Raw genomic sequence first — 22,078 nt, forward strand, 5'->3', positions numbered from 1 at the left:
TGGGTCTGTTTTCTAGATTGTACTCTCTTCTTTTGGTCATCTTGTCTATTTCAATGCTGATATCACATGATCTTGATTATTATGATTTTATAATATATGTTGATATCTCCCATTTTTTTGCTGCTTTCTCATGAATGTCCTAGCTCTTCTTGGCCCTTTGTATTTCCATACAAATTTTTGAATCAGCTTGTCAACTTAAAAAAAAAAACCTGAAGAAAACAAAAACAGGAACCTGTTGGGATTTTTATTCTCTTGACTATATAAAGCAATCTGGAAAGAATTGACCTTTTAACATTATCAAGTCTTTTTAATCTATGAATTATCCATCTATATTTACTTACCATTTTTAATGTTTTTCAATAAAGCTATATTCCTCCATAGTGAGGGGTCTTGCACAACTTTTATTAAATTTATTTCTAGATATTTCATATTTTACATGATTATTTTTTACTTCTTTTTGTTTATTTGCTCATAATTTATCCATAGATTTGTTTAGATTGTTTTTATACTGACAATCATCATCTTCAAATGAGTGTTATTTCTTCCTTTCTAATTCTTAGAATTTGTGTTTCTTTTTCTTGCCTTACTAGAGGCCCGGTGCACAAAATTCGTGCATGGCGGTGAGGGGTATATCCTTCAGCCCAGCCTGCACCCTCTCCAACCTGGGACCCCTCAAGGGATGTCCGACTGCCATTTAGGCCCCATCCCACTGGGGATCGGGCCTAAACAGCAGTTGGACATCCCTCTCACAATTCAGGACTGCTGCCTCCCAACCGCTCGCCTGCCTGCCTGATTGCCCCTAACCACTTCTGCCTGCCAGCCTGATCACCCCCTAACCACTCCCCTGCCAGCCTGATCAATGCTAACTGCTCCCCTGCCGGCCTGGTCACCCCTAACTGTCCTCCCCTGTGGGCCTGGTCACCCCCAACTGCCCTCCCCTGCAGGCCTTGTCCCTCCCAACTACCCTCTCCTCCCAGCCCAATTGCCCCCAACTGCCCTCCCCTGTTGGCCTGGTCACCCCTAACTTCCCTCCCTTGCCAGCCTAGTTGCCCCTAACTGCCCTCCCTTGCTGGCCCGATTGCCCCTAACTGCCCTCTCCTGCAGGCCTGGTCCCCCCCAACTGCCCTCCCCTGCTGGCCATCTTGTGTCCACATGGGGGCGGCCATCTTGTATGTTGGAGTGATGGTCAGTTTGCATATTACTCTTTTATTAGATAGCATTGCACTGGCTCAGACCTCCAGCCAATGCTGTTTAATGAAGTGATGATATTGAATATATTTTTCTTGCTCTTCATCTCAGAGCGAAGGTTTTTGACATTTTGGTATGTTACAAACTGATAACTCTTTATCCTTTGGTTTGCATTTCACAGTAACAGGTCCATAACCACAGTATAATTATCAAAATTAGGATATATTTAGACTTAGAATTATTGTACCTTGTGGATTGACCCTTTATCATTATGAGTTGTGTCTATTCAAGGCACTAACATTATTAGAGATGAAATCTTTATCTGATATTTGTATAGCTACATCAGGTTTCTTTTGGTTAGCATATTTTTTTCTACTATTTTACCTTTTATAGTTCTGTGGCATTATTTAAGGTGTGTCTTTTGCAAGCAGAACATATTTAGTATGTATGTTTTGTAAATTCAGTCTGATAATCTTAGTCTTTTCACTGCAAAATATTTAATCCATTTGAGTTGATGTATACCATATTGCTATTTGTTTTCTGTTTGATTTTTTTAAACTTACATCCTATTTCTGTTTTTGCCTTCTTTTGGATTCATTTAAAACTTTATTATTTCACATTTCCCCTAGTCATACATTTTTTACTGTCCTTTTTGGGAGGTACCTTAGAAATTACAACATGTATGCTTGACTTATTACAGTCTAATACAAACGATAACTTACAACCTTCTAGATAATGCTAGAACTTTAAAACATTTTAACTATTCACTACGTATTCTCTTTTGAGTTATTGACGTCATGCATTTTAATTCTACATGTTTTAAACCCCACAAACATTTTGCTATTATTTTGTAATATCCATATTCACTTAAAAACACTTACAGTGTTTTTCCTTCCTACTTGCATTTCTGTATTTCCTTTTGGCGTATTTTGTTTTCCGCTGCCTGAATAAATACTCTTTTTAGTATTTATTTTAGTTCAGGGATTGATAATGACTTCTCTGTTTTTTTCTAGCTATTTCGTTATTTAACCTATATTTTGAAAGGTATTTTTTGTATTCCTCTTTTTAAAAAAAATATATTTTTATTGATTTCAGAGAGGAAGGGAGAGAATGAGGGAGAGGGAGAGCGATAGAGACATCAATGATGAGAAAGAATCATTGATTGGCTGCCTCCTGCATGCCCCCTACTGGGGATCAAGCCCACAACCTGGGCATGTGCCCTTGACTGGAATTGAACCCAGGACCCTTCAGTCTGCAGGCTGGTGCTCTAACCACTGGGCGTTTTTTTCTCTTTAAAAACAAAACAAAAACACTCCACTGTCGGTGTTATTATTGTTCATTTGAAAGTAATATATTGTATCTACTGCTATTTTGAGAATTTTTTTCCTCTGGTTAAAACAGTTTTACTGTGGTGCTGTGCCATGGTGTAGTTTACTTTGTATTTATCCTTGGGATTCTCTGAATATCTAGATTCTGTATGTTGAAGTGTTTCTTCACTTTTGGAAAGTTCACAGCTATTTTCTCTTATTTCTTCTGTCCACTTTTTTTTTTGGCATTTTATTTTGCTTTCAAGTTTCTGCCAGTGAATATCACAGCACTCCATTTTTTGGGTATGTGTGTGTGTGTGTGTGTGTATGTGTTTTGTTTTTGTTATTTTTAATATTTTACTCTCAGCATTGACTTTCTCTGCCTATTTCTCTAAAGTTTTCCTTTTAGACTGAAAGCCCATGGCACCTCTCATGCTCCATTATGTTTAATAGTCAATATTTCCAGCTTTATTGAAGTACTAGAGGCCCGGCACATCATCTTCCCCAGCTGCCCAAAGCTGGCCCCACCCCCCGCCACCACCTACCCCAGTTCCCTGTTCGCCATCAGATGATCGGTACCTGATAGTGTTCCTGCCCGCTCACTGGTCCCACCCCACCACAGGTGCCATCAGGCGATTGGAGCCTGCCAGCCAGGGAAAGGGACCAAGGGGTGGTCAGTGCGCCTAATAGTGACTGGTCCAGCGGTTGTTCTAGTCGTTCTGCCATTGGGGTCAATTTGCATATTACCCTTTTATTATATAGGATAGAGGCCTGGTGCACAGGTGGGGGCTGGCTGGCCTGCCCTGAAGGGAGCCCGATCCCAAATCGGGGTGGAGGTCCCTGCTGGGCACCGGGGCCGGCCTGGGCAAGGGGCCGCAGGTGGTTTGCAGGCTGGCCACGCCCCCCGCTTTGTCAGGAAGGACGTCCAGAAGACATCCGGTCTATCCAGTCTAATTAGCATATTACCCTTTTATTAGTATAGATATTTAGTATACAAAAATGTGCACATACTGGTATTTAATATATGCATTTTGATGAGTTTGGACAAATGCATACATTTGTGATATCACCACAATGAAGGTGATAAACATATCCATTACCTCCAAAAGATTTCTTATATCCCCTTGTTTCTGTTTTTTTTGTGGTAAGAACACTTAATCTGAGACCTACCCTCTTAACAAATTTTTACATGCATACTGCTGTATTGTTAACTGCTTCTGTCTAATTCTTCTCTTTCTGGGCCTCCAATTACTTATATGTTGGTCCTTTTCACATGTCCCTTACACTCTTTTTTGTTGTTTTTCATCTTTTATCCCTGTACTTTAGTTTGTATCTTTTTTTTTTTTAACCTGTCTTCCAATTCACTAACGTCTACTGTGTCTCCTGTTAAACCCAGTTATCAAGCTCTTAATTTCAGTTATAATAGTCTTTAATTCTAGAATGTGCATTGATTTATTTTTTTTTAAATAAATTTCATTTCTCTGGTGAACTTCTCCATCTTCATCTATTTTTATTTTTCCCCTCTATATCAGCGGTTCTCAACCTGTGGGTCACAACCCCTTTGGGGGTCGAACGACCCTTTCACAGGGGTCGCCTAAGACCATCAGAAAACACATATATAATTACATATGGTTTTTGTGATTAATCACTATGCTTTAATTATGTTCAATTTGTAACAAATTGGGGGTCACCACAACATGAGGAACTGTATTAAAGAATTGCGGCATTAGGAAGGTTGAGAACCACTGCTCTATATACTTAAACATATTAATTATATTTTCTTTAAAATCCTTGTTGGCTAGTTTCAATGTCTGGATCATTCCTGGGTCTGTTCCTATTTGGTTTTTCCTCTCTAATCAGATGAGAGTGGGAGCTGATCACCTTAATCCAGTCAAGTGAGTGAGCTGTGCCAATGTTTGTGGTTTGGGAAAGGCTTGATCTATCTCTGGTTCCCTATGTTCTAGAATATAGGCTTTCTAGGGCTTCCAACTGCAAGCCTATTGTGTTCACTTTTACTCTGAGGATGTAGCCTTTTGGGTTCTTAGCTAACGAAGAGAGAGTCTGATGTGAGAGTCTCCACATTAGGCAGAAACTGGACCTTGACCCCTGTCCATCCTTAGCGCATGAAGCCATCAAACTGGCATTGGGACAGTGCTCCAGTGTTTTGCTTACCTCTTTGGCAATAGTTCATTATCTTGTCAGTCCTTCCATGCTTTTAGAGTGATTTTTTTAAAACATTACACCAGCATTTTAAGACGTGTTTCACAGGAGATTTGACTCCATTACTAGAAATGGAAATTCTCATTTCTTTTCATATTTTCTATGATGATTTTCACAACATTGAACAATTAAAATGTCATGTAATCAAATCAGTCTGTCTTTTACTTTGTGCCATCTTGATTTTGTGTTTATTCTTAGGGAATTTTTCATTTTTTCAGAATTGTACTTCTATTTTTTTTTTAAATATATTTTATTGATTTTTTACAGAGAGGAAGGGAGAGAGATAGAGAGTTAGAAACATCGATGAGAGAGAAACATCGATCAGCTGCCTCCTGCACATCTCCTATTGGAGATGTGCCCGCAACCCAGGTACATGCCCCTGACCGGAATCGAACATGGGGCCTTTCAGTCCGCAGGCCGACGCTCTATCCACTGAGCCAAACCGGTTTCCGCTGTACTTCTATTTTTAACATTTAGATGTTTAATATATCTGGAATTTATTTTTATGAATAGCATAAAGTTAATATCTAATTATTTTTCTTCAAAATGGAGAGTCAGTTTTTCCAATGCTGTTGGTTAGACCTGGAGTCAGCAAACTATGGCCACCCCATTTTTGTTAATAAAGTTTTATTGGAACACAGCCATGCCCATTTGATTACATATTGTCTATGATTTCTTTCATACTACACCAGCAGAGTTGAGTAGTTGCAACTTAAACACTATAGCCCACAAAATCTAAAATATTTACTTTCTGGTCTTTACCAACCCTAGATTAGACCATTCTTTTTTCATTGATCTAAATTTCTACTTTAGCATGTACTAAATGTTTTGTATTTATTTATGGAATCTCTCTACTTTTTTATTCATTATTAAGAACTTCACATGTTCTTTTATCAATCTCACTCATAATTATTGAAGTCCTATTTACTGTATTTTATTGACTTGAAGATACAATATGTTTAGTTAGGTTTATTAAAGTATAATTTGCATATAGTAAAATTTACCCTTTTTATGTGTGCAGTTACATGATTTTTGACATGTATACAGCCATATAACTATCACAAGCATGATAGAGAACATTTTCATTACTCTAAAAAGTTCTTTCCTGCCCATTTGTTCATTCTCTGTCCTGACCACCAGACCTGGCAACCACTAATCTGTTTTCTGTCCCTAGAGTTTTGTCTTTTCCAGAATGTCATATAAATGGAGTCATACACTAAGTAGCCTTTTAGGGGTGTATTCTTTCACCTATCTTAATGTATTTGAGATTTGTCCATATGTGGTATTCATGTTCATTCCTTTTTATTGTTGAGTATTATATCTATTTACTAGTTGATGGACATTTGGGTTGGATCTAGTTTTTTGGCAATTATGAATAAAGCCAATAGAAACAGTTGCATATAAGATTTTGTATGGACGTATTTGTTTTCAGTTTTCATGGGCAAATATATAGGAATGGGATTGTTGGGTCATATGCTACAATAAATGTATATTTGACTGTATAAGAAACTGGCAAACTGTTTTCCAAAGTAGCTATACTATTTTTTTGTTTTGTTTTTATGTCCTGTTTTGTGTGGGGTTTTTTTTGTTTTTTTTTTTTCATTTCTATTAGCAATGTGTGAGATTTGCAGGTATTTTGCATCCAGCACTTAGTATCATCAGTTTTGCTTTTTAATTTTAGTGATTCTAATGGGTTAGGGTTTAGTTTTAATTCCTGATACATAGTCCTAAAGACTTAGTGATATTGAGCATCCTTCCATGTGCTTACTTACCATCTATGTCTTCTTTGGTGAAGTGTTTGCCCAAATCTTTTGCTTGTTTTTAAAAATTGGTTTTGTTTTCTTATGGATGAGTTATGAAAATTTTTTATATGTTTTGGGTACTAGTCTTTTACCAAACATGTTTTGCAAGCATTTTTTCCCAGTCTGTGGCTTGTTCGTTCATTTCTTAATAGTGTCTTTCAAAGAAAAGTTTTTAATTGTGATGAAATCCAGTTTGTCAAATTTTTTTTTTTAAATATATTTTATTGATTTTTTACAGAGAGGAAGGGAGAGAGATAGAGAGCCAGAAACATCGATGAGAGAGAAACATTGATCAGCCGCCTCCTGCACACCTCCTACTGGGGATGTGCCCGCAACCCAGGTACATGCCCCCGACCGGAATCGAACCCAGGACCCCTCAGTCCGCAGGCCGACGCTCCATCCACTGAGCCAAACCGGTTTCGGCTTGTCAAATTTTTTAATGTTTTTTATTTTCTATTGCTGTGTAACAAATTATCACAAAGAGTGGCTTAAAACAACATAAATTTATTATCTCACAGTTTCCATGGGTCTGGAATCCAAGTTAGCTGAATCCTTTGCTGAAGGTCACACCAAACTGAAATCAAGGTTCTGGCTGGGCCACATTGCTTTTTGGAGCTCAGTGTCCTCTTCCAAGCTCATGTGTTTGGTTGAATCCAGTTCCTTATGATTTTAGGACATAGATTCCTGTTTTCTTGTTGGTCATCAGGTAGGGGCTGTTCTCAGCTCTTAGAGGCTTCCCACTATGCCCTGCCATATGGCCTTCTCCACAGCATGCCAGTCTACTTCTCCAAGAACAGCAGGAGAGTGTCTGCTGGAGCTTTGACTCTCTCTGACTTCTCTTATCTCTGATCTCTAAACCCTTGTTTAAAAGGGCTAACCAGAGTAGGTCAGGTTCACTCACACTCAAGGAGAAGGGCTATACGCACTAGGGCAGTGGTCGGCAAACTAAATTAGTCAACAGAGCCAAATATCAACAATACAACGATTGAAATTTCTTTTGAGAGCCAAATTTTTTAAACTTAAACTATATAGGTAGGTACATTGTTATTAACTTAATTAGGGTACTCCTAAGGCTTAGGAAGAGTCACACTCAAGGGGCCAAAAAGCCGCATGTGGCTCGAGAGCCGCAGTTTGCCGACTACGGCACTAGGGTATGTGCACTAGGAGGAGGGAAACTTGGGGGCCAACTTAGGATTCTTCTTACCACATGGTTTGCACTTCTTTGTTTCTGAGAAATCTTTGCCTACCCCAATGCTGCAAAAATTTTTCCAAATTCTTTTAATAGTTTTACTTTTTCCATTTTGATCTCTGATCCAGTGTGTGTGTGTGTGTGTGTGTGTGTGTGTGTGTGTGCATTTGAAATATAATTCACATATTATAAAATTCACCCTTAAAAGTGTATGATTCCAGCCCTAGCCGGTTGCATAGTGGTTAGAGCATTGGCCCACAGACTGAAAGGTCGTGAGTTTGATTCCAGTCAAGGGCACATACCTCAGTTGCAGGCTCAATCTTCACCCCCAGTCGGGGTGGGGGGGGGGTGTGTGTGCGGAAGGCAACCAATCAATGTTTCTCTCTCACATCGATATTTTTCTCTCTCTGTCTCTCCCACTCCCTTCTACTCTCTCTAAAATTCAATGGAAAATAATATCCTTTGGCGAGTCTTAACAAAAAACAAATAAACAAAAAACTGTACAACTCCATAGTTTTTATACAGCACAAAGTGGTGCAACCACTGCCACTCTACAATTCTAGAACATTCTCATCAAACACAAAAGAAACCATGAATCCATTAAGCTGTAACTCCTATTTTCACTTTTCCTATTTGGCAACCACTAATCTACCTTCTGTCTCTATGGATTTGCCGATCCTGGACATTTTCTATCAAAGTAATCATACATTGTGTGCTCTTGTGTATCTGGCTTCTTCACTAATCATATTTGCATTGTTCATCCATGTGGTCACATATATCAGCACTCCATTTTTCTTTTTATGGCTGAATAATATCCCACTGTATAGATAAACCACATTTTATTTTTCTGTTCATCAGTTGATGGACACTGGGTTGTGTACACTTCTTGTCCATTATGAATAATGCTGCTAAAAACATTTCCTTTTTATTTATTTTTAAAATTTAAATGGTATTTTTCAATTACAGTTTACATTCAGGATCATATTGTATTAGTTTCAGTTGTATTGCATAGTGGGTAGATAATCATATTTGACTAAGTATACCCCCGGATATTTCCAATACCCACCTGGCATCGTACATACTTATTACAATATTATTGACTATATTTCCTTACTGTTTTCTTTTATTTATTTATTTTTAACTGAACTGTTTGAGATAAGTACTGACATCATGGGCCTTTATCCTTAAACTAGAGGCCCGATGCACGAAGATTCGTGCAAGAATGGGCCTTCCTTCCCCTGGCTGCCAGTACTGCCTTCGCTCTGGCTGGAGCCACCTTTCCGCCTTCCCACACTGCCCAGAGGCCCGGAGCAGCTGGGGCAGTGCAGAATGCCTGCGTCCTGCCCCGCCCCCGGCCACTCTGCATATGCAAATTAACCCGCCAGCTCTGTTGGGTTAATTTCTTACTTGCTCTTAATTGGCTGGTGGGTGTCGTGAAGGTATGGTCAATTTGCATCTTTCTCTTTTATTAGTGTAGATTCTTCAGTATGCCTTTCCCAAATACAAGGACATTTCTTTTCCATAACCACAGTTCAGTTATCACATTTAGAAAATTTATTGTTGATATATTACTGTCATCTAATACAAATCCATATTCAAATTTCACTGATTTAATTAGTGATTTTTAATATCTTAAACAATTACCAATTCTTTTATTGAGATGAAATTCACATAACATAAAATTAACCGTTTAAAGTTAATAATTCAATGGCATTCATAAAATGAAGTGGGAAGTGTTCCCTCCTGTTTTCTGGGAGAGATTGTGTAAAATTGGCATTAATTTTCTTTAAATGTTTGGTAGAATTCTCTAGTGGAATCTTCTTGGCCAGGAGATTTCCTTCTCAGGAACCTTTTTAAATTATGAATTCAGTTTTTTAAGTGGTTTCAAGTAGTGTTTGAGTTATCTACTTCATCTTGGTTGACTTTTGGTAGTTTTTGTTTTTTGAGGAATTGGTTCACTTCTTGTAATTAATTGGTTCACTTCTTGGCATTAATTTTCTTTAAATGTTTGGTAGAATTCTCTAGTGGAATCTTCTTGGCCAGGAGATTTCCTTCTCAGGAACCTTTTTAAATTATGAATTCAGTTTTTTAAGTGGTTTCAAGTAGTGTTTGAGTTATCTACTTCATCTTGGTTGACTTTTGGTAGTTTTTGTTTTTTGAGGAATTGGTTCACTTCTTGTAAGTTGTCCAATTTACGAGTACAAAGTTGTTTGTGGTATTCCCTTATTATCCTTCTCATGGCTTCAGGACCTGAAGTGGTATTCCATTTCATTCCTGTCTTCTCTCTTTTTATCTTGGTTAGTCTTCCTAGATGTTTATCTATCTTATTGATTTTTATGGCACAGATATGGTCTTTCTTGGATATGGATGTTCAGTGAGCACTTGAAAAAAATGTTTATTCTGTTTTTGGGTGAAATGTTTTCTCTCTCTTCCTCTCATATACACATACACAGGGGTTTATAGTTGTAGGTTTACAGTTCATATGGAAAATAATACAATAATTAATAAATAATAATACAAGAATAAACTCTGAGTTTTGTGTACACGGGTTGGCAAACTATAGCCCCTCAAGCTGACCACCTGTTTTTGTGAATAAAGTTTTATTGGAACACAACCATATTGTGTATGTATTGTCTATGAGTGCTTTCATGCTATAGTGGCAGACCTGAGACAGACCATATGGTCTGCAAAACCTAAAATATTTACGAAATTGGTCCTTTACAGAAAGTTTGCTACTCCCTACAAGTAGATAAGATGTGGGTGGGAAAGCATTATTGATAACTATTAAAAATGAAAATGAGATTATTTTTTATAGTTGGAGGGGGAAGTCAGTGATGAAGGGTGGTTGGTTAAAGAGGATGTTTGCCTTGAAGGAATATAATAGGAGACCATTGTTAATAGGATGAGAGGGGCCTTTCCAGGATGGAACACTAGTTCATTAAGGCACAGATGTGGTTTGTCCTTAATGTTGCTTTTCTAATCTTTCCCTTTCTAGCCAAGAAAGATCAGGAAGGTGGAGAAGAAAAGAAATCTGTGCAAAAGAAAAAAGTAAAAGAGTTAAAGGTGTTGGATTCAAAAACGGCCCAGAATCTCTGTAAGTAACTCTATGATCTGAACTACCTGAAATGTGAAGGATTTCTTCTAAGAGCTTAATTCTGGTGGATTTAAGGTCCCTTGATATGAAACTTCCATTTGTTGAGTTCCTGCTGTATGCCAGGCATTGCATAGTGAATTTTCGATCTTGTTCAATCCCTTCAATGGCTCTGCAAAATTGTTAATATATAGTTTTAGGGCAAGGAAATAGAAGCTAAGATTTTTCGGAATTTGCCTAGTCACGTGGCTAGGAAGATTTGAACCTTGGATTTTTTTTTTATTTCAAAGCCCTTACTGTTTCCACTGTATCCACAGACAATCTACCACAAATGTTCCAGCTACTGTGTACATTTCCTTCTTTCTTACTTTCTTTTAAATATTTCCTCTTAAATGCAGGTGTTGGCTTGACTTCAGTTAAATATAAAATAACTTTGTGTTTAGGATAAATAATGTAAATCCTGGACTTCTCAGAGTCAGATCAATAACTCCAAAGAGTTCTGTTCTGAACTTGCTCCTTATACCTGTAACTGTGATTGGCAGAATTTCAGGCCAGAGACTCCTCTGCAAAGTTGATACAGGTAGTACTTATTTGATGATCAGAATACATGTTCATTTTTTGTTCAACTGTTGATCTCCCAAAGAACATAGATTTAAATATTTGCTCAACAAATATTTGAAGGTCTGCCATGTTGCAGGCTCTATTAGGCACATGCAAGGCATGCGTTCCAGAGATGAAAGGGTATATAGTCTGTAAAATGTACTCACAATCATGCAATATAGCTATTGTCCCCATTTTTTCAAATGAGAAACTAAAGTTGAGCTATTGTGACTTGGCAAAGGTCACATAAATAATGAGTACACATACCCGTAAGTGAAGTCAGTGATACAATGAGAGCAGTAAGCCTTTACATTATTCTTGGCTATATAATCTTACATCATTGTGAACAAATTGTACTAAATAGTCTGTGGGTAAGTCCTTTTATGGAGACTAAAGTAATGTGACATAATTCCTCCTCCCAAGGTTTATCTCTGGGAACAAAATATGAGTAATTGTTATTTTAGAAAATGATACAAGACGGTGGGGTAGTGTATTCTTATTTCCAATTGAGTGACATCGATATGGAAAATAGAATTCAGGAAGAGGATTGAGATTAGTTTAGGGTAGGATGGCCTAGGGGATGTAATTTAGTGATTCAAGTATTATTAAGTGCCTCTTATGTGCTGGGGATACAAAACAGAGAGACATAGTTCCTATTCATGAACCACACTTTGGGTGGAGATAGAAAAGTAAATAATGCTAATAGCACAGTGTGATAAGTGCTGTGATGGAGGGGTACTAGGGTGCTTGTGAGAGCACTAGGAAAAGGGTCATCTAAATCAAGTTGGGGGAATATGCTAGAGATCATTCTAAAGGGTGTACTGCTTAATCTGAGTTGAAAGAACTGTTAACAGTGAAGTACGTGAAGGATGAGGGCTGGCTTGTTCGGGCAGAGCAGTCAGTATGTAAGTGATTGTCATCTTTTCATGGACTCTGTGGGGACAAGACAATAAATGAGAGCTGTGGAAGTGGGAGACAATAGACATTTTTAGAACGTTATAAAGTGAAGGAAAGAAAGAAGTTGATAATTAAGGATATTGGGTCAGGGAGGGTTTTGATTTTGTTTGTTTTTTAAAGATAGAAGAAACTCGAGTATGTATATAAGCTGAAGTAAAGATCCTTAGGACCTCCTGTTCTAGTGAAACATGCCGAAAGGATGAGTACATGGGTATAGTTGCTAATAAGCTTACAGAAGTATTGGCACAGTTTTCTTCTAGATGATTCCAAAGTCCTTACCCAAGCCTTGTCTTGTCTGCCTCCATCTGAGGGCCCCTAATGCTCAGTTTGCAAGTGGCATAAGAGAAAGCTGAGCAAGTAATTTCACCAGTGGCTTCAATTTTTTACTTAAGAGAAGCAAGGTCTTCTTAGAACTAATGTGGAAGAGGTGGGACAATTGGGAGGATGGGGACATTTTGATGGAGCTGCAAAGATAGCCTGGAGAACATGGACTAGGGGCACTAGAAGGATTACTAGGCAGTACTGCGGCTTCAGCTATCCTTGGCGCCATCACAAATTCCTAGATTCTGACCTGCAGTGTTTACTAGCATGCATGTTCATCAGCCCAGGTATAAGAATAGAGAAATCAGATGGCTAGATTAACCAGGGACTGGAAGGAGAAGGAAACAAGTGAACAGACATAGGGGTATTAGAAATGAGAATAATAGTAGAGAGTGAAGTGGTAGACTATAAGTGGAATTGATACATTCTGAGAAAATGGAATGATCAGCCCTCTTCAGAGAGAGAATGGGAGAGAGAGGGAGGGAAGGAGGAAGACAGAGAGGGTGGGCTCTTCCATTTAGAGATGAGTGAGCAAGAGAGCTAGAAGGATAGGAAGTGTTTGTTAGGAAATGGGATATGGCAGTTAAATTAAGAATCAGAACATTTCTAGGCAACGGTCGCTTTGAGGATGGAGTCATGAGAGAGTGGAACTAAAATAGAGTGGGACGAACGTCTTTGATGTATATAGAGAAGATCAAAGGCTTCCTGGGAGCAAAGGCACAGAGTCACAGTGTTTGTAGAATGCAGTGCTTGGAACAATGCAGCTGGTATGTGACATCAGGGCAGGGTTAATGAAAGTTGGGAGGTGGGAACCTTACACAGTGGATGGACTCAGGAACTTGGATTCTGACTATGTAAGCAGTGGAGCTGGTGGAGGTTTCTGATAGTGACTTCAAAAGAGCACTCACTGGTAGGAAAATTGTCCAGCAAAGGCTTGTGGATGGGCTGGAAGGAGGAAGAGATGAGAACATGTCTTTGTATCTCATTTTCTGGCAGCTATCTTTCTGGGTTCCTTCCGCATGCCCTATCAAGAGATTAAGAATGTCATCCTGGAGGTGAATGAGGCTGTCCTGACTGAGTCTATGATCCAGGTAAGGAGCAAGGTGGTTGTTCTGGAGCTGGCTCTTTGCATCACTGTGCACTAGCCTCGTTTCCTCTCTGCTTAGAGCAGCGGTTCTCAACCTGTGGGTTGTGAACCCTTTCGGGGTCGAACAACCCTTTCACAGGGGTCGCCTAAGACCATCAGAAAACACATATATAATTACATATTGTTTTTGTGATTAATCACTATGCTTTAATTATGTTCAATTTGTAACAATGAAATTGGGGGTCACCACAACATGAGGAACTGTATTAAAGGGTCGTGGCATTAGGAAGGTTGAGAACCACTGGCTTAGAAGATAAGGATCCTCCTCTGGCATTGTTGACTTAAAGAATGCTTTGGGTAAGCGTCCATCTCTGGTGGTCAGGTTGTTTCTGGTCTACTTTTCAGAAGTCCTGCCATCTCACTAGCTGCCTTTCCCCCCACCCCACAGGCCCATGTTTCCTTCTTAGTGATCCTTGGACAGAATGAGGGCCTGACAGGAGGCTCATGTTGTCATCTCATCCCCCTCACACTGAGACAGTCCCTTCTCCCTTTCAGAACCTTATTAAGCAGATGCCAGAGCCAGAGCAGTTGAAAATGCTTTCCGAACTGAAGGACGAATATGATGATCTGGCAGAGTCGGAGCAGTTTGGCGTGGTGGTGAGTGAGGCCTGTGGCGACAGGCTCTTCTCTGACCCCCTTACTCCCTCCTCCTGAGAGCAGCTGGGGCACTTGCTCCTTGCCTCTTGTCTGTTTTGAATCTATCTTTCTCTCTCCCCTCCCTGCTCTGGAACTCTTATCCCCCCATAGGTGACTCAAGCCTGTAGTGTTTTCTTATTTTTCTGTCTTTGCTGGCTCTGACAGAGGTGCTGTCTTCCCCCCAGATGGGCACTGTGCCCCGCCTGCGGCCTCGCCTCAATGCCATCCTCTTCAAGCTACTGTTCAGTGAGCAAGTGGAGAATATCAAGCCAGAGATTGTTTCCGTGACTGCCGCATGCGAGGAGGTGCGGAAGAGTGAGAGCTTCTCTAACCTCCTGGAGATTACCCTGCTTGTCGGCAACTTTATGAATGCTGGTTCCCGGAATGCCGGGGCTTTCGGCTTCAACATCAGCTTCCTCTGTAAGGTGAGCCAGAGGGTTAGGCAGATGACAGAAGGGAAGGCTGCTAGCCTCTATGAGCCCAATGTGACAATCACTGTTGGCCTGAGGTGATCTTGGACTAACAATGTCAGGACTAACAATTTCTTCTCTTCCCCAAGCTTCGAGACACCAAGTCCACAGATCAGAAGATGACATTGTTGCATTTCTTGGCTGAGTTATGTGAGAATGACTATCCTGATGTCCTCAAGTTTCCAGATGAGCTTGCCCATGTGGAGAAAGCCAGCCGAGGTGAGCAGGCTGCATGAAGCTAGAAGGCCCTTCCAAGCCCCACAAATCTCTGCATGGGGAGGGAAATAAGAGTCTATATTTTAGATTATTTTCAGTGCGGGCTGTTTTAGGTGGGAATGAGAGAGAATGTAAGCATGATGTGTAAGCCACAAGGGAGGAGTATCAGGCAGAAGAGATTGTCCTTGTGTACAGAAGTGGGAAGCACTCTTAGTCTTCCTAGTGAAACACCAACCACAACTGGAAGAAAGGCAGGTGTTTTTAGTCTAGAGCAACAGTTATTCTCATTCAGAAAACATAGACTGCGTTAGATTAACAAAAACTAGGCCTCACCATCCTGAAATTATTTAAACAAAAAGCAGCATTCAGTAGAAATGGGAACAGATTTCTCTTTTTGTATATGTCTCCTTCCTGCAAACCCTGTTCTCTAAAACACATGAAAGCAGGACTCCAGGGGATGTCAGGTTTTTGTGAATCAAATGAAGCTTAGACTCAATCATCAAGTAACTTATAGTTTCACTGGAAAGAAGTGAAGAACAACTAGATAGTACATAAGAGAACTAAAATAATTAAATACCAGCTCTCTGTATAGACTGGAACTGTGCCCCGAAGGGCAGGAGCTCAAGGTCTTAAGACATGAGTTAGTAAGCTCTTCCTGTCTGTTTTTGTGTTTCCTTTAGTTTCTGCTGAAAACTTACAAAAGAATCTAGATCAGATGAAGAAACAAATTTCTGATGTGGAACGTGATGTTCAAAATTTCCCAGCTGCCACAGATGAGAAAGACAAGTTTGTTGAAAAAATGACTATATCCTTTCTTGAAAGGAGGGAGTTGCCCCCTAGGAAGGAATAGAACTTGGGGGGAGAGGGGGAGCAACAGGCTAGATCTGGTGATATACAATTTTTCCCTCTTAAAAACTTTATTTTTATTAAAAACATAGGTTTTGAAAGCATTCCATTGTTATGGCAGGGGAAGCAAACCATGCAGATAAGCTAAAAGTCCCCCTTGATCCCTTGCCCTCTGCCCATCTCCACCACACACACACACACACACACACACACACACAGGTGTTCCCTCCCCACTCCCCAGAAGTATCCTACTGTCACTGGACTTCTTTTTTATTTGCACCTCATGAATTTATTTGATGCAAAAATTGCATTGTGTGCATTGTATTGCTTTTTGCCCACAATCTGTCTTAGCCCTGTTTCCGCAGAACAGCCTCTTTTTAACTGCTGCCTCCTATTCTATAGGTGGTTTAACATACCCCCTTTGTGGTTATATAGATTGCTTCTGGCTTTTGCCTCAAGATAAATAGTGCTGTATTGAACATCCTCGTATATGCCAACGTGCATCTTTGAATCTTCCTCTGGGCAGAGAACTGGGTGTGCTTCTTGGCATTGGTCCTTGACTCCGTGGCTGCACAGCTTTGTGAAGGATGCGCAGGAACAGTATAACAAGCTGCGGATGATGCACTCTAACATGGAGAACCTCTATAAGGAGCTGGGCGACTACTTCCTCTTTGACCCCAAGAAGGTGTCTGTGGAAGAATTCTTCATGGACCTCCACAACTTTAAGAATATGTTTGTGGTGAGCAAGGAATGCCTGCTGACTGAGTCTTGGGAACATTTTTCACTTTCACTGGGTTTTTGATGGTTGCTGGTGGGTGTGCGTATGGGTGAGTGCATGCATGCCCGTATGTTCATTTGTTTCCTCCACAGCAAGCCGTCAAAGAGAACCAGAAGCGGCGGGAGACAGAGGAAAAGATGCGGCGAGCAAAACTAGCCAAGGAGAAGGCAGAGAAGGAGCGGCTGGAGAAGCAGCAGAAGAGAGAGCAACTCATAGACATGAATGCAGGTAAGAAGCGGAGGAGAAGGCCTGATGGGCTGAGACAGGAACATTTGGAAGGCTTCTCTGTCTAGAATCTGGAGGCCAGAGAGAACAGCTCATGTCTGAGCTCAGCCCCTGGCAAGTGATAGTTGGCAGCCTTCTCCCTCCAAGACCCTGATGCTGGACTTTCACCCCGACTCAGTGGCATGCACAGGCCAATTCTCCAGGCTCAGACCCTCTTTTCTCCTCTGCTGGTTCCTGCATTATGTCTCATCTCCCCAGTGATTTTAGGATTGCTGTAACTCGTACTCTTCCCTTATGCCTGTCCAAAGTGCCTCTGGCCTACTTTCATACCCTCTGCTAAGTCTTTTGTTCTTTTCCCCACAATGTTTTCCTGGCTCTGCTTCTGTCTTTTAATGGTGGCTTTCCCTCCCTTTCTGCCTATTTCACCAACTACTGTGTCCCAAGTACTTCAGCACAATCATACATACCTTTCAGATTATAAATGGATTGAACTTCTGGAAAGGGGGCAGGGGACCTGGCCACCCTCTTCTTTCTCCAACAGAATCTCTGTTTTACTACCAGAAGCATGGCTTTGTTGAAACATATGGCCTCAATTACTGGCCCTCTGTTTCCTGTCTCCGCTTCTTTCCTGCTGCTGATTCCCTGCCCCCCTCTGGCTGCTCCAGCGGAAATTGTGCACAGCACTGAGCTGATGCCACCCTTCTTGAACCTGAGAGGCTGTGAGCCATCTGAGTGAAGGAGTTCCAGGGCTGCCGGGTTTGGCAAGAATGAGAGTGTTTGCTGAGCACAAAAGGCAAGGGCTGCTCTAATACCTCTTGCTCCAGGGGCTTTCTTTGGTATTTCCTGTTGTGGTAATATCAGGGACCTGAAGCAGCAGGAACATTTCATCTTTTCTTCATACTTTTCTGGGAAGCAATTCTCTGCTCTTATCCCAGTTGTGTATAAGCCACAAACTATTCTAGAAATGCTATTTAAGCCCACAGCAAATATTCACCTTCCCCCATTCTCCTCAGGCACCTAGGGTTTGCCCCCAGGTACTGTCTAGGACGTAATAGGGAAATGTAGAGCTCAGCTGACCAGGTATGAGGGCTGTACCCAGTCATCAGGTTACACCCGACCTTGTCCAGGCCCTGGGATGCCCAGGGCAAGCAGATGAGGTTGGAATGTAGGTCAGCTGCATTGGTGATGTTCAGCCAGCAGGTGGCGCTTGGAGCAGTGAGCCTAGCCTTGTAGCTGGCAGCCTGGGGCTCCTTGGGATTTCGCAGTTTCAGATTTCACCATCCTGAGCTGTTACCATGGAAACAGAGCCAGGCTGGAAAGAGGATTCTACATTAACTCTTTGTGTTCCAGTCAGGATGTTTCTCTTAGATGCCTAGCTGGCTTTGGGTCTATGCAGCCACTGGGGGCAGTACTTCAGTGAAATGTACTCTTGATCAGTTCTCTCTCATCTTTTCTCCGCCCTGCTCTGAAACTGGAACCAGGTGCTGCATGAAAGGTTTATGTAAATTGGAGTGAAACACTTTGGAATAAAGAGAGAATTATATAGTTCCTTGCTAATTTCATAATCCCAGTCTCAGTCCGTATCCTGGTCTTGGAGTTGGGCAGTTCTGCAATTCCCTGTGCTTGTCCTGATTGGGATGGGAAGGAAAGAGTACTGCAGGAAAATATCCCAAGGTTTGCAGTGGTTAGTAGACAATGAAACCTTTTGTTTGAACCATTTCAGACAGACACACGTAAGCATGGGCTGAGGCTTGAGGTTGAGCCCTCTGTCTGTGCTGAGCCCCCAGCCATTGTGGTCGAGGGGAGCCAAGCAGACACCATGCATTTTGTGTGGGGCTCAACACATGCATGTTGCTTGGGCTGAAGAGCTTACATCTCCATCTTTGTTCATAACAGAAGGTGATGAAACAGGTGTGATGGATAGTCTCCTGGAAGCCCTGCAGTCAGGTGCAGCATTCCGACGGAAGAGAGGACCCCGTCAGGGTAAGTAAGCAAATGGAGCCTTCCCCCTGGTGAAGGGAGTGAGCCTCTCTACTACTGGTCCTGCTTGTCTTGGGCTGAAGAGGGGGTAAACACGCTCTGAGGTTAGGAAACTTCCTCATGATAGTCTCTGCATCTGGAAGTGGATTGTGTAGTCCTCTTCCTCCCATGTTAGAAAGTACTGACTTGGAGAACTAGGGCTTGAGGTACTAACCACGGATCACTTACATTTGATTATTCTTGCATTTCTCCCATTCTTGAAGCAGTTACTTGGAGCAAGCTAACCATGGTGCAGGACACAGAGATTTAGGTGGGCGATTGAGCGTATGAACAAAATTGACCCAAATACAAAACTATGTTAGATGTAGGAAACACAAAGAAAAAATAAGCGAGGAGTCCTTACTCTCAACTTCACAAGCAGAAGAGATAGAGACTAATAAAAAGTATAAAATCCTATAGAGAAGGTTAGACCTCGTTTTCCCCAGATAAAAAGGAGCATCTCAAGGGCAGGAGTATGCTGTGTCTGAGAACTACCTTCTCCTTGGGTGCAGTTGACCCCCATTGCACTTGCCCTTCCCCATTGACTCCCCTGCAATCTCTTCTCCCCACCTTTAGAAGATTTAACTGGATTACGCTGAGCCAGAAGAATTCTAAGAAGAATTATGGGGGTAGGAGGACAAATGATCTAGGCATTAGTATGAGGAAGGATCAGCGGATAAGTTCCTTTGAAGGAAGTGTACAGTAGCCTGCAGACTAGTCCAAAAGATATAGCCAAGGCTACCCCTCATGTGGTATTGACCTGCACCATTGTGTCAGTGAAGTACCTTTGGGACTAGGAATGATGGCTTCTTTTCTAGGTTGAAGGGTGGAAATTACAGAAAAGGCGTCATTAAGGATTTCTACTTCTAAGGGAGTTGGAGCTCTGTTCTTATTCCCTGGCTGGTACATTTGTAGGCCTGTTTGATATGACCTTTACTTTAAGGTTATTGTAAAGAGGAGGAGTTGTACAGTTTGCTTTGGCCAGTGCTTAGCTATTGACACAGTGGTATCTATAGGGTGTATAGTAACTGTCAGAGCCTGGAAAGGAACCTGAGGATCCAGGGTATAGAGAATGCTAACTCATATAAACTCAGAGTCCTGGCCCAAGTGTTGTGGGTCACTGTGAGTTTCAGCTGTAATGACTGACTGCCTGTTTCTACCCATACTGGGAATATCCAGAGGGAAATTCTGTTCTGTGACATAACAGGAGGATCTCTAGTTATGACTCTTACCCATCTTCTGGCATCCTCTGGGTACAGGCTCTCTAGAGGGGAGGAGAGGGGGATAGGGGAGGACAAAGCGTTTAGTCTATAGATCAGTGTTTGGTAGAGAATGCAGCTGGTAGTATTGCTTTTGTGTTTAGTCTTTAGAGCTTCTGCGACATGGTTTCCCACCCACCATATAAGGTGATGTGGCCTTCCATTAAGCATTTCTAGCCAAACAAAAGCACATTGCATCTCACTGTTTTTCCTGTATCCTCTCAGCTAAGCGCCAGCCTGTATCAGACTTTTGGTGGGGAATTCCCTTTTAAGTCTCTTCCTGTGGAACTGCTAGAATCCCAGATGCTTCCTGTACACAGGCAGCCAGACAGCTTCCCTCTGCTGGGGAGGCCCATGCGCCACTCTTCCCAAGTGGGAAAACCAGGACGCCCAGGCAGAGGAAGCAGGGGTTTTCAGCAGAGGATCTGAATTAGTCCAGGCACTGTTTCCCAGTGTAAGAAGGAATGGGAGGAGACTTATAATAGGAGATATTGATGCAAAAAGCAGTTGAAAATGAGAACTACATACTTCTTAAATTGGCTCCATTTTATAGCCTTATCTTTCTGGGCTCTGGGTTCACTGAACACACCTGAACATCAGGGAGTATCTCTCAGGGGAGACATTTCTAGTTACTCTGGTAAGCTGTTTAGACCTGGGTGCATTCACATCATATAAAGTGATGTGGCCTTACATTAAATGTAAATAGACGGCTGGGCATCAAAGTAGAGTGCAAAGAGCATAGGACAAGGGTCAAAAGGCCCCAGGTCAAGTCTAATTACCTTAGACAAGTCTGGTTACCTTACACAAGTTTCTGGGACTCAGTTTTTTCATGTATAAAGTGAGAGTTGGACTGAAATGGCCTCTGGGGTCCTTTCAGCTTTATTATCTTTTAATACAGTGACAATAGGATTCTCAAACTATAAAGGCTCTGGTGGCTGTGGGTTTCCCTGGTGGCTGCTGGACTGGTGCTTGGTGGTGTCTGACTGTTCCTCCTGGCCAATTGGAGCCAAAAAACAAGCACTATCAAGCAGACCTGCCTCACAGCCTCCTCAGTCGCAGAGAGGCAGCTGTCCCCATTCAAAGACACTAGCCTTCTCCCTAGAATTCAAAGGAATGTTACCAAAAAATATTTGGCCTCTGGAGACCTGAGGGAGTGACCAGTATACAAAGACGCTTTGAGGAGTTGGAAGAGGAGAGTTACTATCAGGGCTGGCTCATTAAAAGTGACATGTAAACTGCTGGGCTCTGCAGGGTGTGGGAGAACAATGGTTTGAGTGTCAAGGGGAAGAATCCATGTGATTGTATTGCTGCTACTCTTTCAGGCTGATGATTGAGTCTGCTTGTGGTTTAATGACTCAACTTTATCTCCATGTCTGAATGGTAGCCTCTTATACAGGCCATCTGCTCATGGGATAAAAGTCAAGGGAAGAAAGAAATTCATCTCCCTTTCCTTTCCTCTGCTACTTCCCTGCTTCCCTGAAGACTCCACCTACACTAATAGAACCTTAGAGTTGGGGAAGGCGCTAAAGCCCTCTAGAGATTAGCACCTAACCTCTTCATAGGTAATAGAATTAAGACCCAGAAAAGACCTTGCCCAGGTCTACAGAGGTGGCTAATGATAGAGCCAGAACTGTAGCCACTTTAGCGAAGCCAAGTCCAGGGCTACTTCCACTAAGCCTACAGGATCAGACAGCAGATGACAGCAACCCTTCTGTGTAGGCAGAAATATTCTTTCATACCTTCCAGCAAGGAGACCCCTGCACAGGGTGAAATTGCTTCAGGGAGTTTTCTGATGACCACCTGTCTG

The 22,078-nt window shown here is 41.5% G+C and overlaps 1 protein-coding gene across 3 annotated transcripts in view; it reads left to right on the forward strand.

Annotated features, from left to right (window-relative positions):
• The window catches only part of DIAPH1 (diaphanous related formin 1), an 82,801-nt gene that overhangs the window by 55,590 nt on the left and 5,133 nt on the right, over window positions 1–22,078 (forward strand). For all 3 annotated transcript variants that reach the window (XM_070414804.1, XM_070414803.1, XM_070414802.1), the window contains 9 exons: window positions 10,702–10,800; window positions 13,672–13,766; window positions 14,318–14,419; window positions 14,644–14,883; window positions 15,018–15,147; window positions 15,825–15,949; window positions 16,565–16,729; window positions 16,861–16,996; window positions 18,890–18,976. In XM_070414804.1, the coding sequence (XP_070270905.1) occupies window positions 10,702–10,800; window positions 13,672–13,766; window positions 14,318–14,419; window positions 14,644–14,883; window positions 15,018–15,147; window positions 15,825–15,949; window positions 16,565–16,729; window positions 16,861–16,996; window positions 18,890–18,976 (1,179 nt within the window). The remainder of the gene's footprint in view (window positions 1–10,701; window positions 10,801–13,671; window positions 13,767–14,317; window positions 14,420–14,643; window positions 14,884–15,017; window positions 15,148–15,824; window positions 15,950–16,564; window positions 16,730–16,860; window positions 16,997–18,889; window positions 18,977–22,078) is intronic.

The sequence above is a fragment of the Myotis yumanensis genome, unplaced genomic scaffold (assembly GCF_028538775.1).
Source record: "Myotis yumanensis isolate MYYU_CA2020_CCGP unplaced genomic scaffold, mMyoYum1.0.hap1 SCAF_5, whole genome shotgun sequence".
NCBI classification, from domain to species: Eukaryota; Metazoa; Chordata; class Mammalia; order Chiroptera; family Vespertilionidae; genus Myotis; species Myotis yumanensis.